This window comes from Acanthochromis polyacanthus, chromosome 7, assembly GCF_021347895.1.
Source record: "Acanthochromis polyacanthus isolate Apoly-LR-REF ecotype Palm Island chromosome 7, KAUST_Apoly_ChrSc, whole genome shotgun sequence".
NCBI lineage: Eukaryota > Metazoa > Chordata > Actinopteri > Pomacentridae > Acanthochromis > Acanthochromis polyacanthus.
In genome coordinates, this window is record NC_067119.1 from 38,181,942 (window position 1) to 38,200,527 (window position 18,586).

Below are 18,586 nucleotides of genomic sequence, written 5' to 3' on the forward strand. Positions count from 1 at the left end.
TGACAAATGCACCTCCAAGCGCCCAGCTGTTAAACTCCTGAAGTTTGCAGATGACACAACAATTATCAGCCTGATCCAGGACGGTGACGAGTCTGTAAATGGTTGTATTTATATAGCGCTTTACATGATACATCACATTCACCCATTCACACACTGATGGCAGGAGCTGCCATGCAAGGCGCTAACCACGACCCACCAGGAGCAATTAGGGGTTAGGGGTCTTGCTCAGGGACACCTCGACATGAGGATCGAACCAGCAACCCTCCAGGTACAAGACAGTCACTCTACCCACTGAGCCATGCCGCCCCATGTAAATCGGCAGGAGGTTGAGCGGCTGATGATCCGGTGCAGCCACAACGACCTGGAGCTGAACACGGTAAAGCCTGTGGAGATAATAGTGGACTTCAGGAGACAGCGCTCATCATTGCTCCTCCTCACCATCAGCAGCAGCCCCGTGGAGCCTTCAAGCTCTTGGGAACAACAATCTCCCAGGACCTGAAGTGGGAGACGATCATCCACTCCATCCTGAAAAATGCTCAGCAGAGGATGTATTCCTGCGACAGCTGAAGAGACACGGTCTGCCACAGGAGCTGTTGATCGACTTCTACACTGCAGTCATCCCGTCTATCTCTCTGTGATTTGGATCAGTCACACAGCTGGACAGAAACAGACTACAGCACACAGAGAACATCACTGGAGACCCCCTGCCCTCCATCCAGGAACTGTTGAAAACTAGAACCAGGAAGAGGGCAGGGAATATCATTAGAGACCCCACCCACCCCAGACATGAACGGTTCTCCTCCCTCCCCTCCTTCAGGTGCTACAGAGCCAGGTACACAAAAACCTACACAAGAACAGCTTCTTCCCATCTGCCATCAATAATAAACAGCTGAGCCATTCCTCAAAACCTGCACAACATTCCAATGGATATATATATTACTTTTTGCACTTAGAATAGCATTCTCTGCTTTTTGCCATTATCATTTTTGCACTACTGTTTTTAGAAATTCCTTTCTAGTTTTATATATTGTGTTATATTTATTATTATTACTACTATATTTTCCCTCGTTTTCTTTCTATAGTTTGCTTTATTAGTAGTATCATTCTCTTCCCTTTTTCCTAGGGTGACACCAACAGCGGAAACTAAATTCCTTGTATGTTATTTGACCATTAAAGTTGATTCTGATTCTTCTGATTGTCCAAAGTAAACAGCTGACAACCTTTTCCACTTCCCTCCACTAGATGGCGGTGAAGCTGCTGGTGTATAAACTACATATGAAGCCGAAGAAGAAGAAGACTTGGTTTTCCTTCAGTTTGTTGACGGTAGAGTGTAGAAGGGAACATAAATATGAATGAAGCTTCATACTGTACTGTGGTGGACAGAGATAGTCAGTCTAAATTCCTTTGCTGTACCCGCAGAAAAGACGGAATATTTACTATCTGGTGAGTCTAAGTTCGGAGAGACGGTAAGCAGCGGTTAGCAGGATGTTGAGTCAGTTTTCATGAAGGTGTCTATTTTAATGGTAACTGATTCTGTGGAGCTAACCTGGTCCAGAGCAGGTTATGTTCAGAGTTTAGGGTTTACATCAGCTGTAAGAAGGGCAGTGATAGAGATTGCCAGCTGAGAGAAGTAGTTCTACCTGTAAACCTGCTGAGGTGTGTGTTACTAAAACCTCTGAATGAAACTCTTTATTCCACTATATATACTGTAATAGACTGCAATCATTGCTTCACCACCAAGTCCAACATGTTGCTCCTGATTTACTGCTGTTTGCCTGCAGCTGAACAGTACAGACATTATTCCATCAATAACATTAATTTCACTTTGATTAGCTGAAAAGCTAAAGTGATTTCCTGCATTACGGGATGGTGTCAGATCTAAATGCATTTCAACACAATATCATGTTGAAATATATGAAGTTTAACAGCTTTAATGTGTAGCTGTCCATTCGAAATAATCAGCTGCATTGATCAGTAAAATAAGTAAAACAAAAAATCATGGCGGGAACATAGAACTCAACCAAGGCTGTTCAGTCTTTATATCATTTCCGACAGATAAGTCCCGATAAGTCCTCAGTGGATTTATAGTAGGATCACAATCATGTGATCGTCAGCAGGCAGCTGACTTAGTGTTCTCTTGTTGTCATGGTTACAGTGACACTGTGCTGCTATCTCACAGTGATACAGAAATCTTTAACAAATCCCTGGATCCAGACTGTAAGCCGCATCATTGCCAAAGTCTCATCACTTGGTCCTTGTGTCATTTCTGACCTTCACTGAAAATTGCATCGAAATCGATTATTCACTTTTTGAATCATGTTGTGCACAAACAGACAACCATATCATCACAAAACTCAGCGGTGTTCCTTGGCTGAGTAATATGGGTTATTCCAAAACTGGAGGACATTTGGGCTTCAAAATGGTTGAAAAATAAACCTTCTGTTTTACAGTTTTCTGCTCCATATTCATCAATAATAAGTAATAAACCACCAAAGGCTTGATTGGCTCAGCTTACACATCAATGGTAGCATTTTTATTCCATGTTTTCTGTGTTGTTTGCTAACCCTACTCTAACCACAGTAACAGGGTTGCTAATCCATGCTAATGTGATCTTTTTCTCAGCAGTAGAAGCTAGATATTTAGCTAGCTGTTACTGCTGACCAAGAGGACAAACTGACTGATGGAAAACAGTCAAAAGAATGAGTCTGATCCTGATAATATGAGGTAGAGTGAGACATTCAATCAAGGATGACAAAGGGATGAAAATATGAAAACTAGAAGAGAGGACACAGCTTTGCTCTACACATTCTTTAGGAAAACTGTTTGATGATGTTAATTCTAGTGTTTCATGTGATTCACTGTTTCCTTCTTCTACCAGCTAAAAAGGCTATGCTAGCATGTTGTGGGACACACGTTCTATGAATAATAATAATTTTCAAAATATTATGTTGATTTAAAAATATTCCCACAATTACAAGAGACATCAATTTAAAAAATAATGCTATAAAAAGGACATTTAAATTTCATTGTAACTGTTATATCTGCGATTCAATTTGGTCATCGGGGGGTGGGACAAGAGAAAAATGTCATTTTAGGGGGAGCTCCAGACTTATTTGGTATGAATTGTTTCATCATCATGCTTTTTGCTCCTCTGCTGCAGTTTGACAAATGCTGCTGATGTTTGGAGAATAGAGTACACTGAGGACGCACTCCAGCACTTTGTAAGTTTTCCCAATTTTCTCAGTGTATCAGTGAAGCCGACGCTGCTATTTCTCTAACTGTACGTGTTTGTTTAGAGACAAAAGTTTGCCTTGAAATCTGCAGAAGATTATATCGTTAAACTCAGGTGAGAGTACAATGGATGATCTCTGAGTTCATGCTTGCATGTGATCCTGAAACTGCTGTGAGGTGAGAATCTTCCTCTGCTGCCCTCAGGTCGTCCTGCAGCTGTGGTGCTGTGTCTGTTGCAGTGCGTGACACCAGTGCAGAACTCCATTTAGGCTCCAGTCCAGGCAATCTGAGTGTGACCCTCTCCAGGCTTGAAGGCCCACAGGCCACAGAAGAGCTGAGAGACCTGCTGTTCAGTATGGCTGACAGCCTGACACAACTTGACAGTAAATATACTCTGTTGATGTGACTCAGATTCTATGTTGAAATTCACTGGCTTTGGAATCAGTGCTGACTGTGTTTTCATCCCCTCAGGTAGACTTCCCTCTGTCAGTCCACTAAAAAATCACCACAGGGGGCCTCCAGGTATGAAGCTGTGCACCAAAAGCTCACATTTCATATCCTATCTTTTAAAATTCAGTTTTTGTCCCTTTTCAATATGATACACTAACAAAATTATTTAAAACATTGTAGATTCTCACTGAAGGCATAAAGCTATGAATGAACACATATGGAATTATGTAGTAAATAAAAAAGTGTGAAATAAGTCAAAACATGTATTATATTTTGGATTCTTCAAAATGTTCACCCTTTGATTACTGTTTTGCAAACCCTTGGTCTTCTCTCAGTGAGCTTCCTGAGGTAGAACCTGAAATGGTTTCACTTCACAGGTATGCCTTTTAAAGGTTCATTTGTGGAATTTCTTGCCTTCTTAATGGGGTTGGGACCATCAGTGGTGTTGTGCAGAAGTCAGGTTGGTCCACATTTGACAGCCCCATTTGATAACTGTTAGAATCCATATTATGGCAAGAACCAATCAGTTAAGTAAAGAGAAACAACAGTCCACCATTACTTTAAGAACTGAAGGTCAGTCAGTCTGGAAAATTGCAAAAACTCTGGATGTATCCTCAAATGCAGTCGCAAAAACCATCAATGCCTTCAGTGAGAATCTACAATGTAAATAGTCATGAACATAAATGAAACCAACAAATGAGGGTGTGTCCAAACTTAAGTGCTGGTTTATCTTCAGAATTTGAGCCCCGCCAGCAGCAGAATAGCGCTCCATCAGTGACGGTGAAGAGGCGGCTTCCAGGGGCTTCACTCATCAACCCCGGAACTAAAAAGTAGTGTGTCTCTCAGAAACCTTTACCTTTCCACACATTATTCTGATCTGTGTGATAATACTGTTAATCTGTTTTTGCAGAAAGCTGAAAGCAACTGGTGTGGCCTTTGATGATGCAGATGAGGACTGATCCCTTTTCTGCTTCATGCTCTGACATTCCTGCTGCACCACCAGTGATGAGCGTTGTAAAAAATGTGTGTAAAATAATCTGTCCCAGATACCAAGCTACTTATCTGAAATATGCTCAAAACTAATTGGAAGCAATTTAATCTTTATTTCATGATCAGAATAAATTCATTCAGTGGTTTACAGTTGGCTCTCTGTCGTTGATGGACAGGCTTGTCCATAGCCTCTCACCACACGATCCTCAGATCTGTCTGTTTCAGGTACAGAAAGAGAAACCCTCCCTATTAGGAATTTTAGGTCTTCATTATCAGCCACAGTCTATTATTGCGGTCATCATGAACATAGTAGCTGTAGTCTAATCCCGCAGTCATGTGTTATCATTAATTTGGGCGACTATCTCTGTCCTCATGTATTTTATCAGTTTTAGGCTCGTCCCATGATGTTATGTCTTAGAGTGGCCTTGAGTATTGTGTAAGTGTGTTTATGAAATTATGTGTCTGCAGCGCATGTTCATGTGTCTGATGTGTCTTGAGTGTAAGCTGGTGTGCTTTTCCCTCTGACCTGGTGCTATTCAACTTTGTTTTATCCCAATTTACATAGTGTGAGATAATGTTCAAGACCCTCTCATTCATTCACAAATCAACACAACTCTTTTGTGTAGCATCTAATGCAATGTGTGTATCAGTATTAAACCACAGTATGTTTAACAGAAACTTTAAAAATAATAAATCTTAACATTGTGGCCTCTGTAAACCACCACAACGGATTTGCAGTGAAACAGTCAAGATCTGCTTTAAGTGCAGACGTTCACCTTTAATTTGAAAGTATTTACATCCAGATCAGGTGGAGGAATTACAACACATTTCATATTTGCCCTCCACCTTTTTAACCCTTTGATGACATGGGTCAACAGATAGCCATGTTGCACTGCATATGGGTCACTTTTGACCCGTGCTGCGCATCAAAGGGTTAAGGGACCAAAAGTAACTGGACAATTGGTTGCTCAGCTTATAATCTGTAAGTCTGCACTGTATTGAAGGGGACTGTACAGTAACTACTGATGCATAATGTGCACTTCAGTGGACTGATGATTGCTTGTGTTTTATTTCCTAAACTAAATCTTCAAAAGCATTGCGGAATGGAATAAAAGGCTTTTATCTGGTGTTATGAAATGTTATTGTTTGCATGCATTTTATTTTTATTTGCATGTACATGTCAATTGTGCAGAAGTTTAGGCTGTGAAGCTTTTCAAAAAATAATGCCATTAATAGTTTTTATTCATCATTTAACTTCATACAAAGTGCAGTAAAGAGAAAATATATCATTTTTTAGTGTGACCGTCCCGTGTCATTAAAACAGCACCAATTCTCCTTGGTACACTTGCACAGTTTTTCAAGCTACTTGGCAGGTAGGTTGTTCAGCATCCTGAAGATAATGCCACAGTTCCTCTGTGGATTCAGGCTGCTTCAATGTTTTCTTTCTCTCCATGTAATCCCACACTGACTCCACGACGTTGAGATCAGGAATCTCTACCGTGCTTTCCTGTTGCCTGCAGACATACTTGTAGCTCTCCAGTCCTTTGGTGAACAAACAGCCTTTGGTTGGTAAACGACTTCCAAAGGCAACTAAAGAGCTTCACATTCTCAGACAAGAAAGAAATGACAGCAGTCAGTTTTTCTTGTTTAATAATGACCCCTTTAAGCAGGAAAAAGCCCACTAGTGCCATGATGTCACCAAAAATAAGACTGCTGTTAGCTGTGAAAGGAGTGAAAAAGGAATTATCTTAGACACAACAGATTACAACTCAATTATCACAAAACTCATGGTCTGGTAAAACCACATGCCAACATACAGTCAGGAAACATCCATGTTTGTAAGTGTGAATATTATGCACATTTTGATTCATCCAAAGTCCATAAAAAATACATGATCGTCTGCAAATCATAAAACAGAGTAGACCCCAGAAAGAAACAAATATTATACTGATCTGAGAGGTGCTTTTAGTATCACAGTGATGGTAGTGCTGTCGTTGTCAGGAAATATTAGAGTTTATGTCACATTCTGACTGTTAGAATGCAGATTACTTTGACTGGAGTTGGAGCCATTATTGTTGATGTTGCTATTATACACTGTGTCCAGTTTGTTGGCAGACTCCACAACATAATATATTAAAACACAACAGAGAGCACTTTGTAGAAAGAGACCAAATGTACAGTGTCAAAACAAGTTGATAAAAGGGAGGCATCGTCAGGACAGTAACCATGCTCGTACATTCCTTCTGACATCATTCTAACATCAGCTGCTCACATGTCCACTCCCTCCACTTTCCAGGATGCATTTCACTAAATCCTGTGTTATTGCGAAATAAAGCACACACCAGTCCACAGCTGCTTCGATATCCAAAATAACATCTTGCCACAGAAAAATAGACTGTATCACAATACCATCGTTGCAGCATGCTCTCAATGCAGGTCTGGTTTGATACAGTTATGAAGGCCCAGTCTGGATACATGAGGGCCTTTGGCAGGGAGCGCATACATCCAACTTAAAGTAACCTGTGTTGTCAGGTTTAATCAATGATATGTTCTTTCTCAAACAAAGGTAGCTAACCTACTGTATCCATCAGTCAGTTACACATATACAGTCTGAGAATAAAACAATAAGGAACATTCCTCAATCCAGAGACAATTCCTGCTGCTGCTGGGTCTCTACCTGCAGCCTGAGCATTGCACGTCACATATCCTGATCTAAACCACCTCAGTCCCACCTGGGGGAAGAAATTTGAGGCTGAAATACTAAACTACTGGTCCTATGTCCCATTTTGAGTTTTGGTCCTTTTTAGGGTAGAATCTGCAGGTCCGTCCTCCCTCCAGGGTTCAGAGGTCAGAAGAGTAGATCAGGTTTTCCCCTTCTGTGACTCTTGTCATCTCTCCACTCTTGAACTGGTTCATTTCAACAGAGTGTGTCTGTGTTAAAAGAGAGTTGCACCTGCCAAACACACACAGACAAGGATAATGCATTTAAATAGGTGACTTTTTACCATCATTACCACTTTATGTGTCACTGTAAGTCTAATAATCCTACCTTTGCCAAGTCTGACAAAATTCCCCAGCTGATGTCAATGTCATTATCAAGGGTTTAAAAAAACATAACCAACAGTGTTAGAACTGGAGAGGTGGCATTGTAAATACACTGGAGTGCTAAGGATGGTAAGAAGTTGCATAATGAAATCTAGAATCGGTTGTATTTGGCTTGACCCATGCTAGGAAGTGAAAGTCTGGATCACTGCTTACCTCTTTGGTTGTATTTAGACTGCCACGGCAACTTTCACGGTTTTCCTCTTTTCTGAATGTTTAACTCATTAATGCACAGGAGCCGGCACACTATATTTACTTTTTCTATTCAGAACATTGATTCTTATCCAGCAACTGAAACATCATAAGTGTGATCATCCTGACAAGAACTATTTGTTGAAAGACTAATGTCATTCTTTTGCTACTGTGTAACTGTGAAAGTTGAACAAGTGGAGAATCCATCTATGAAGGAAACGACAACAATATATCAACCCTTATCAATGCTGCACATGGAGGAAAAAGAATTCATTGAAATATATACAGTCTTTCGACTGAAGGCTTACTTGTGGTTCCCAGAATTTCCAAAAGTAGAATGGGAGCAAATTATAAAACACACCATTTCCCACAGCAGAGCCTTCAGTTATCAGCTCCTCTCTTGTGGAATCTGCTCCCAGTTTGGGTTCGGGAGGCAGATACCCTCTCTATTTTTAAGACCAGGCCTCAAACCTTCCTTTTTGACAAATCTTATAGTTAGAGCTGACTGGAAGACCCTGAGGGGTTCAGTTGGAGTCTGCATGTACACAACTGACTTCTTCTTTGACGTCCCTTAGTTCTGCCCCTAGTTACCCTGCTATAGGCCTAGGCTGCTGGGGGACCTCTCTCCATGCACTAAGCCCTTTTCTCATTACCTGTGTATTTACTATATATACCATCATTGCATTGCAGTCACTCTGGGTCCCCCTGTGTCCTTTTTCTGAGTGTCCCTGGTCCCAGAGCTGGATGCTTCAGACCTGTGGTTGCTGTCCCACCAGCTGGTCCAGTCTCCATCATGTCCACTGTGGGATGCTGCTGCTGACCCTCCTCCAGCCCTCCGCTTCCAGCTGCCCATTTCCTCCATTTGACTCTGCATCACCCTCACTATACTTGATATGCTCATCTACACATGGTTTGAATCTTACTAACAGCTATATATGCAGTAGATTTCATGCCAGAGCCGTACACCATAACAGTAAACTATGAATCAGTTTCAATGCTAGCTTGTACTTGTTACACACGTGGACAAAATTGTTGGTACCCCTCAGTTAAAGAAGGAAAAACCCACAATTCTCACTGAAATCACTTGAAACTCACAAAAGTAACAATAAATAAAAAATTATTGAAAATTAAATAATCAAAAACAGCCATTACTTTTGAATTGTTGATTAACATAATTATTTTAAAAAAACAAACTAATGAAACAGGCCTGGACAAAAATGATGGTACCTCTATAAAAGATTGAAAACTATTTGACCAGAGTGACATGATTAACTCAGGTGTGTCATTTAATTGACATCACAGGTGTTTCCAAACTCATAATCAGTCAGTCTGCCTATTTAAAGGGAGACAAGTAGTCACCCTGCTGTTTGGTGAAAAGGTGTGTACCGCACTGAACATGGACAACAGAAAGCGAAGGAGAGAATTGTCCCAGGACATCCGAAAAAAAATTATAGACAAACATCTTAAAGGTAAAGGCTATAAGACCATCTCTAAACAGCTTGAAGTTCCTGTGACAACAGTGGCTCATATTATTCAGAAGTTCAAGACCCACGGGACAGTAGCCAACCTCCCTGGACGTGGCCGCAAGAGGAAAATTGATGACAAATTGAAGAGACGGATCGTTGGAATTGTATCCAAAGAGCCCAGAGCAACCTCCAAAGAAATTAAAGGTGAACTCCAAGGCCAAGGTACATCAGTGTCAGATCGCACCATTCGTCGTTGTTTGAGCCAAAGTGGACTTCATGGGAGACGACCAAGGAGGACACCACTGCTGAAAAAAACTCATAAATAAGCGAGACTGGAATTTGCAAAAATGCATGTTGACAAGCCACAAAGCTTCTGGGAGAATGTCCTTTGGACAGATGAGACCAAACTGGAGCTTTTTGGTAAGGCACATCAACTCTATGTTCATAGACTCAAAAACCAAGCATACGAAGAAAAGAACACTGTCCCTACGGTGAAACATGGAGGAGGCTCAGTAATGTTTTGGGGCTGCTTTGCTGCATCTGGCACAGGGTGTCTTGAAAGTGTGCAAGGCACGATGAAATCTGAAGACTATCAAGGCATTCTGGAGAGAAATGTGCTGCCTAGTGTCAGAAAGCTTGGTCTCAGTCGCAGGTCATGGGTCTTCCAACAGGACAACGATCCAAAACACACAGCCAAAAACACCCAAGAATGGCTGAGAGAAAAGCGTTGGACTATTCTAAAGTGGCCTTCTATGAGCCCAGATCTGAATCCCATTGAACATATGTGGAAGGAGCTGAAACATGCCATTTGGAGAAGACACCCATCAAACCTGAGACAACTGGAGCTGTTTGCTCATGAGGAGTGGGCCAAAATACCTGTTGACAGCTGCAGAACGCTCATTGACAAACACAGAAATCGTTTAATTGCAGTGATTGCCTCAAAAGGTTGTGCAACAAAATATTAAGTTATGGGTACCATCATTTTTGTCCAGCCCTATTTCATTAGTTTGTTTTTTTAAATAATTATGTTAATCAACAATTCAAAAGTAATGGCTGATTTTGATTATTTAATTTTCAATAAATTTTTATTTATTGTTATTTTTGTGAGTTTCAAGTGATTTCAGTGAGAATTGTGGGTTTTTCCTTCTTTAACTGAGGGGTACCAACAATTTTGTCCACGTGTGTATGTATCATCTATCTTATCATGCATGTATCCAGTTGTGTGTCATATGTTCCTTGTTCTCCACCATCCGTCCCCCACCCCCCTCTACTTCTTCTGTCCCTCTCAACCTGCCGGCCAGCAGCAGATGGGTCCCCCCATATGAGCCGGGTTCTGAATAGAATCCACTTTGAATGGGCCACAGCGGCTGTGCACTGTTGGACCATGTCTACATATTTTAGCACTACCTGTGTCTTCATTCAGGATACTGTGTTTAAGGGTTAATGTTTTTTTCTTCTCAATATGTAGAATATATGGCTCTATGATGTGTAAAAGGGATATCAAACTTCTGAAGACTTTGACTACTGCAAAAAAACTACTACAACACGCTGGACAGAGAGAATCCCCTGTTAGCTTTCTAATAGTTAACTTTCTGTTAACTGTCACCTCTGACTTACAGAGAGACTGGGCTGGAAAATACCAGATGAAATGTGACAGGACAAGTGTTTAACGCTGTTTTCTCCACCTTTCCTTTTTTTGCCTTAGTAATAATGGGCTGCTTATCAGCGTGCATCTTTAACCTCCTGTGCTGTAGCTCATGCCAAATGCAAAATTGAATACATTACAGCAAAAAAAAACCAAAAAAAAACAAGCCAAAACAAATCAAAAATCCCAGATGTTATTCACGAACCCTTTCCTCTTCAAAGCTGATGAGTCCTTCATCATCGTCACTCTCCAGTTCTGCTGGCGCCTCACTGATCAGAGCATTGAGCTCCGTGTTGGCTGGTCGAGACTTCAGCAGGTTCAGGATGCGCTGCAGAGGGGACTGTCCACCACCGGGCGGCGACACCTCCTGCTGCTCCAGGTTGTCGCTCTGCTTCTTGGCAAAATTTACAAACACCTAGGCAAAAAAAGGTGGTTCATTTCAGTGACTTTATTTTGCCTCAGTGAAGTCCTGCATGTCACTGAATCAGTGTGTTACCCCTAATTTCCACATAATGCGAAAGCGCAGCGCCGTGCAGCGCAGCGCCGTGCTCTTGAATTTCACTGCGCAGCACTTAGAACCCATTCTCTTCTATCAGACAATTTCCATTGCACACGCTGCGGAGCGCCAGCGCATGGGACGCGCCACAGCGCTGGAGATTCGCTTCAGGTCTATTTTCTGCGCCGCCGCTTCAAAACCTCGTAAATTTACTGTCGTTGAGAAAGCACCAGACAGGAAGTTAAACCGGAACTTTCAAAATAAAACACAATGCACGACCTCTCGGATGTAAATTTTTTTTCTATATGTTGTTATTACACCTCCGGAGGCACGCGCATCAGGTCAACAGGGTCCCAGATACAACACGACGCCATGGACGAAGAGAAATTACCGTTTTTTTTTTAATATAGAATAAACCATACAAAATTAACTATTGGATAAAGAAAAGCACTCATTTGAGATCAAAACATAAATCATGTATGCTAGAAGTACTATAAATCACAGAGCAATGTGGCTGGGTCGAGCAGAGCGACCTTGTAGAAGCGAAATGAGGTGTGGTTTATTTATTTTCTGTTTATATCATGTGTTTTTATAGCGTGATATCGCTATTCACACGAGAGCCTCCTGAGGAGCAGCCCTCCCCATCCGGACAGTGCTGCGCTTGCAGTGTGCTTTGACTTTCGGAGCAAGACGGCGGCGCTTCACTCCGTAGCGTGGCGCGATCGCGTTATGTGGTAATTCGGGGTTACACTACTGGTCCAAAGTTTTGAGACAGGTTCTCATTTATTTGAATGAGAAAGTGTCTCAAAACGTTTGACCAGTAGTGTACGAGTTGACTTACGTTGTCCAGAGTAGTCTGACTGACAGAGTAATCCTCAATGCCCAGCACCTCGACCACTTGCTCCATCTTACTGAAGACCTGAGCAAGTGAGATCCGCTCAGACTTTAGCTGGTACTGGACCTTGGTGTGGTGACGCTCCTACAAGTATAACAGCAGCAACAGGTAGATTATTGTTTAATCAAGTTGATACACATTTAGTTGTAGGGTTAAAACAGATCTTTGAATACAGCTGGTCTCAGCTGTCTGTTGCTGTTGGTGAAAATGAAGCTAATGCTAGTCCTGAGTAAGGGCCAGTTTACATGACAACGGTTTAGGATGAAACGCAAAGGTTTTGTTGTGCTTTGGCCTCCCGTTTACACAGAAACAGTGTTTAGACGACCTAAAACGGTAAATTTAGAATTTTTCTAACCCTAACCCTAACCAATGTCGTCAAGGCTGAGGAAGAGGTGAAACAGCCAGCCATCCAGAGCGAAGACCAGGCCTCTCCACAGACCCAGACCACGACCATGAACCAGGCCGATGTCATGGAAGCAGAAGATGAGGTCAGAGAGCAGCTTAGGCTGAGAGAAGCTGAGGTTTCACAACTGAAGCGAGAGAACGAGGGCCTCTTAGCAATGCTGCTGAAAGCTAATAACTTCTACAGAGAACCTCATCACAAAGAAAACTAGACAAGCCCTCAGTAGAGGGCAGAACCACGCCCTCTACTGGCGAAAACCCTTTCCTCCCTATACAAATGATGCAATATGTATCAATTTTGATTATCGTACGTATCTCCCTTCCTACTTGATCTGCTGACCTGTAACTCCACAACTGAGCAGGGGACCTTAGACTGATCTTCAGTGCCAAGTTTGATTATCCTGACTTCAGTACTTGCAGAGATATCGGAATGGACATAGCCACATACATACATACTTACCCAGCCAGATACCGCACCGAATGCAGTAACCCCGCTGACGTTCGTCAGGTGTGAGTTTGAGTTTGAGTTTGCACAAGAGCAGATCGCCATCAGACAGCAGGAACTCCATCGAATCGCTGACATCAATGACAGCCTCTCAGTGGCACTCGTCCAACCCAGGCGTGAACTAACCGTTACGTCACCCGTTGGTTTCAACGCCGAGAAAATGAAGCCCGGATTTTGCTACTTTCTGGTCGCCGTCAAACAGACTGGACCGGAGAGCAACTGGGGGCAGGATTGGTTGAAGACTCTCTTATCCCGCCCACATTTTACCGCAGAGGCTTCTGTTGCTATCTATCAAGTATAGCCACGCCCCCTGGCTCCGCCAACTTTAACGATTTATTTAAAATTCAGTATTGATTTATTTTAAGATCGACCACCTGATCTCTCATTTTGACCATGAAAACTAACGGGAAAAAAATCCTGAGCTGCAGAAAATCAGTCTATCAAATTTTATTTTTTCCAAAAATGAATTGGGGTCTATGGAGCAAAAGCTTTTTGGAGCCAACCCTAGCGGACGGCGTGATATTGCAAGTTTTTGACACTTCCGGGTGGGCTTCAATTTTGGAGCCAGATGCTACGTCCATCTTTATATGCAGTCTATGGTCCAACCTGAGGAGCAGCTTTCCATTTATGAAAGAATCTGTACAATACCACTGGCACTAAGAAACGCATTAAAGACGATTTTACTGCTGGAAGCTGCAAGCCAACGCCTAAAGAACAAATTAAAGCAATGAGGCCAAATCCGGTTCAGTGAAGAGAAGCAGAGGAAATGTTTGACTGCAGACATAAAGCAGGAAGACACTGAGCTGCTCAGGTGTTCCTGATAACACCAAGCAGCCACCTGGACAGCCAATAGGAACACAGCTTACTGGAAGTCCAGAGGGCTGGCTTAGTGAAGTAAATTTAGTTTAAAGTTGAAGCAAGTACCTGAAATCTCTGAGTTTTCACACATAGAACGCCTGAACATGTCAAACTGGTTCCATAGTAGAACCTTCACTGTAAAAACGTCATAGTATGGTGTGTTGCTCAAAAACATTACGACCCGGCTGTCTAGGGTCACTGAAGAGCAACACAAAAACAGGACAAACACTGGTTTCCTGGGGGTTGAAAGAGTAAGTTTACAACAACACAACATGTGAGCAGAAAAATCACAAAGCCTGTCTTTAGTTCAGCTGAAAATATTAGTTTTTGTCTTTTTTATTGACCAAACTTTTCAGGAAGTAGATGAAGATCAATTAAAGCTCTCATGTAGAAGTCCAACTTATTTTGGATCCTTGTGGAGAGTTCAGTCTTAGAGTTTGTAAAGCTGTTGAGTTTTTAGAGTCACATGGATTGTTTAGACATTTAATAACAGAGTCCTGAAATAAAATTACAGTTGTGGATTTCTGTCATTTAGTCTGGACTAAACCAATAACAGCAGCATAAATCTCAAACATTATGAGGAGTCTGGATTGAGGTTTCTAACTTGATAATGATCACAACATGAAATTTAGGTTGGTTTAAAGGAATATTCCACTTTAAATCTTTGAATGTTGACCTGAAAGGTTGGTTTCAGGAAGTATTCCACCTATAAGGTCCTCACACATCGACCTTGAAGGAACATTTCACCTTAAATCCCTGGACATGCACCTAAAATGTTTTTTTTAACCGAGTATTCCATCCAAAATCCTCAAAGAGACCTGAGGGGCTGGTTAAAAGGAATGTTCCACCTAAAACCTCCACTAGGGCAGTATGTGTAGCATACTGGACACAGAGATGGTCCCGAAGTCCGACCACAAGGAGGAGGAAGAGACTCACATCCTCATTGTGGAGGGCTTCCTGCTTTACACCTACAGGCCTTTGATGGACATGCTAAACCAGCGTTACTTTATTTCCATCCCATATGAAGATTACAAAAAGAGGAGATGCGGCTCTAAGATGCTTTATAATGAATCAGAAGAGCCGACTCCCAACATTAACACTGTCCTCGCAGAAACCACATTACTTTATTCTAGGTTTAAGAAGCTTGCCTCCAGTGACAACAGAGGTGTTGACAAGACACTTCAGAGAATAAGAGTAGCAGCAGCAAAATGTCCCCCAGCAGCCTGACACCTCCACCATTAGAGGGCCACAAACTTCTGCTGTGTGGAGGTTCTTTAATGAAAGAGCTACAGGAGATGCTGCAAGGAGAAATCCTCCAGCTGATGCTATAATGGAGGTGATGTATCTTGAGGAGCCCGTCATCCATTGAGCTGGTGGCTACCAAGCCCTCAGTCTTCCCTCACCTGGTGAAGGTGATGGAGGGGAGACTGTATACTGTTGCAACTTCTGTTCCACCTGAAAGAATCTTCTCAAAAACAGAGCACATATAGCCTAGCCGCGCTAGACAACCCACGGCAACGAATTTAATTCTCTGCCAGGGTGGGTCTAGTTACCCTCCATAAGGCTCGAGGCTGGATTCTCCTAAAACTGGCCGGACGAATCACCATGAAGTGTAGAGTCAGAAGGCGGGCGTAACGAAGTGACGACAGAGGCGTGACGATTCTGACAGAAACAACCGGAAACAACTAGCCTAGACAACCCACGGCAACGAATTTAATTCTCTGCCAGGGTCGACAACAAAAATAACAACAGTCGTCGAGCTCCATTAGCACCGACTCTGAATAATCTTTCTGTTAACATGTCTGTAATATACTTGAGCTTCACCCATTGACTGAATAAATAAGGCTTCACCTAACTACCGCATCCTCTGATTTCCGGCGCTCTAGGAGCCTATTCGTTGCGCTGATTAAGATAAGATAAGATAAGATAGACTTTATTAATCTCACAAAGGAGAAATTTAACGTTACAGGGCTCTTAGAAACAAAAAACAGAGGAGTGCAAAAAGTCACGAAAGTGCAAGATTGGTTGTATACCTACCCAATTGCTGCAGAGTGATTTGATAGACAACCTTTTAGCCCGCCTCCCTCCCTGTCGAGCGTGCCTAGACCCTTGCGTCTTCAGAACATGGGTCTAGCGCGGCTAGGCTAGAGCACATATTCATCACAAGAAGAAATCATATCAGTTCATCCAAGCTCAGGCATCTGATTTTCGGAATGCCAACCTGCACTGAGGACATTTATACTATTTGAAAACTGAGTTTAGCTCTGTTTCGGTGCGGTGTTTTGTTTGTCTGTTTGTTGTGCAAAAAAAAGTTTGATTAATATATTAAATCTAAGAATGCCTGCTGTTGTAACAGAACAAATGCACTAAATGAGACAATTTTGGAGCTTCTCACAAAAACATTGAATGCAAAAGGTTTTTTAACAATACACAAATCATTCATATTTTCCAGGTTCAGCTAAAATAAGAGGCAACAAATAGAACTAAATTAGGAGCCATTTGGGAGCTGTGCCAAAAGAACCAGCTCTCTGAAAAAAGCTGAACTTCCCATCACTCTTCTTCTGGTCTATGGAGGATCGGTTAGTGGTCATGTGGGGTGTGCCTCTACAGCTATATCACAGACTACGGCATACTGACTACAGCGTTTTCTGTCCTTCTAGCGTTTCAATGTAAATGCAGATTATTTTTTTTTCACTCCGTTGTCATGTAAACCCAACAAGGCAAAGGGAATTTTTTTGTTTATTGGGTGAAACGTTGTCGTGTAAACAGGGCCTAAAACTGCAACAGGCTCTGGCCTCTGGGGCTTCAGTGGTGCAAAGGACAGAAGTAGCTATAATAATAATGTACCTTCAGCACAGCTTCTGGGAAGTTTCTGTTGAAGAATCGAACCACGTCCTTCACATAGGAGCTTGTTTTGGTCCTTACTGTGATCATGTAGCCATCTCCAAACCTGACAACATGATCACAGAAACATGAATGTATAGAAGCTAAAGTTTACACATTTGGCAGCCACTAGTTTCGGATGAGAAGCATGAAACATATTTCCTGTTCAAACATTTACACACACACTCCTGATGATGGTACTGCCATATGAGGTGAAGCTTCAGGTTTAGTGTCTTGTCAAAAGATGCTCTTAAACTGCTAACCTTACAGTTAATGGACAACCCATCGAACCACCTGAGCCACAGTTGTCGAAATTACAGCTGTAGCCATTTAAATTTGACAAAGTAGCTTTATTGAAAGATTGAAGTTAGAGACCAAACTTTATTAATGAATGAAAGTTTAACTGTGAGAATGTGATTTCTGAAACTGATGTGGATGGATCAACCACAGAAACATAGTGATGCTACAGAATGAAGCTTATGTCAGCTCGAGGAAGTATACCACGCATCATGTCTTTTAAGGTTTAGGTAAATATTTTAGTATGTAAATATAGTTGAGCAAAACATATCAACTTTAAACTTGATCTCAGTTCTGGACTTTCATCATTGTTACAGAAGATATCCATGTCCATAAATGAAAATCATCAGCGGGCAAAATTCAACTCATTGAGCAAATTACATTTATTTAAAAAGGAACTTAAGACGTACATAAATGTAGAAAAGTGAATTCATTATTTAAAACTAACAAAGATATCAGATGCTTTCTTTTTCATCTAAATTTCTGTATTTTCAGAAAAGGTGATCTTCTCAGTTTGTTGTTGATTTCAATAATGACAATAAAAGGTAAATATAACAAAATTTGCTATATAAATGGAGGGCCAGGAATTGCACAGCATTATTCAAAAATGGAACAACAGATTTGGATGAAATTTTCAGTGAAGGTCAGAAACGACACAAAGACCAAGTGATTCGATTTTGGCAGTGATGCGGCCTACAGTCTGGATCCACGGATTTGTTAAGGATTTCCGTATCATTGCGAGATAGTGGCACAGCGTCACTGTAACGACGATCACATGATTGCGATCCTACTACAAATCGAACCCCACGGACTTCTTGGGACTTATAATTTCCGATGGATCCCAAGATCCGTCGGAAATTATACAACGACTGAGCAGCCTTGGCAGATGTTGATGGGGTGGGGGTTGAGAGAGAATTGTGTGTGATGTTTTTTGTTGCTTGGGTCCCCTAATTATAAGCACTTTTGCTTCCCTGGGGTTCCCTTTCATGTACACTGCTGTAAACTACTCTGCTAGACTATATTTGTCTTTCTCTGTGCAAGAATAAAAAAAATCTATCTATTGCTGCGCTTTCTGAGTGCTTTTCTTGTTATATATAAATTTCACTGACATTCAGCCTGAGAAATATTGTATATTAGAAGCTTTGGGATATGCACTAGAATACGGTTACATTTG

The 18,586-nt window shown here is 41.7% G+C and overlaps 2 protein-coding genes across 2 annotated transcripts in view; one reads left to right on the plus strand and one right to left on the minus strand.

The window, feature by feature from the left end:
• Window positions 1–1,268: 1,268 nt before the first annotated feature.
• Window positions 1,269–5,798, plus strand: paxx (PAXX non-homologous end joining factor). The gene is made up of 7 exons (XM_022213266.2): window positions 1,269–1,443; window positions 3,161–3,221; window positions 3,297–3,346; window positions 3,436–3,614; window positions 3,703–3,753; window positions 4,418–4,511; window positions 4,592–5,798. Exons 1-7 carry the CDS (start codon window positions 1,349–1,351, stop codon window positions 4,638–4,640), a joined length of 579 nt encoding a protein of 192 aa, XP_022068958.1. The 5' UTR covers window positions 1,269–1,348; the 3' UTR covers window positions 4,641–5,798.
• A 97-nt stretch (window positions 5,799–5,895) lies between these two features.
• abca2 (ATP-binding cassette, sub-family A (ABC1), member 2) overlaps window positions 5,896–18,586 on the minus strand; it is a 130,583-nt gene continuing 117,892 nt past the window's right edge. The window contains exons 46-49 of the mRNA XM_051950629.1: window positions 17,080–17,182; window positions 12,414–12,551; window positions 11,282–11,491; window positions 5,896–7,624 (exon numbers count right to left, since the gene is read on the minus strand). Coding sequence (XP_051806589.1) covers window positions 7,589–7,624; window positions 11,282–11,491; window positions 12,414–12,551; window positions 17,080–17,182 — 487 coding nt within the window. The 3' untranslated portion in view covers window positions 5,896–7,588. The remainder of the gene's footprint in view (window positions 7,625–11,281; window positions 11,492–12,413; window positions 12,552–17,079; window positions 17,183–18,586) is intronic.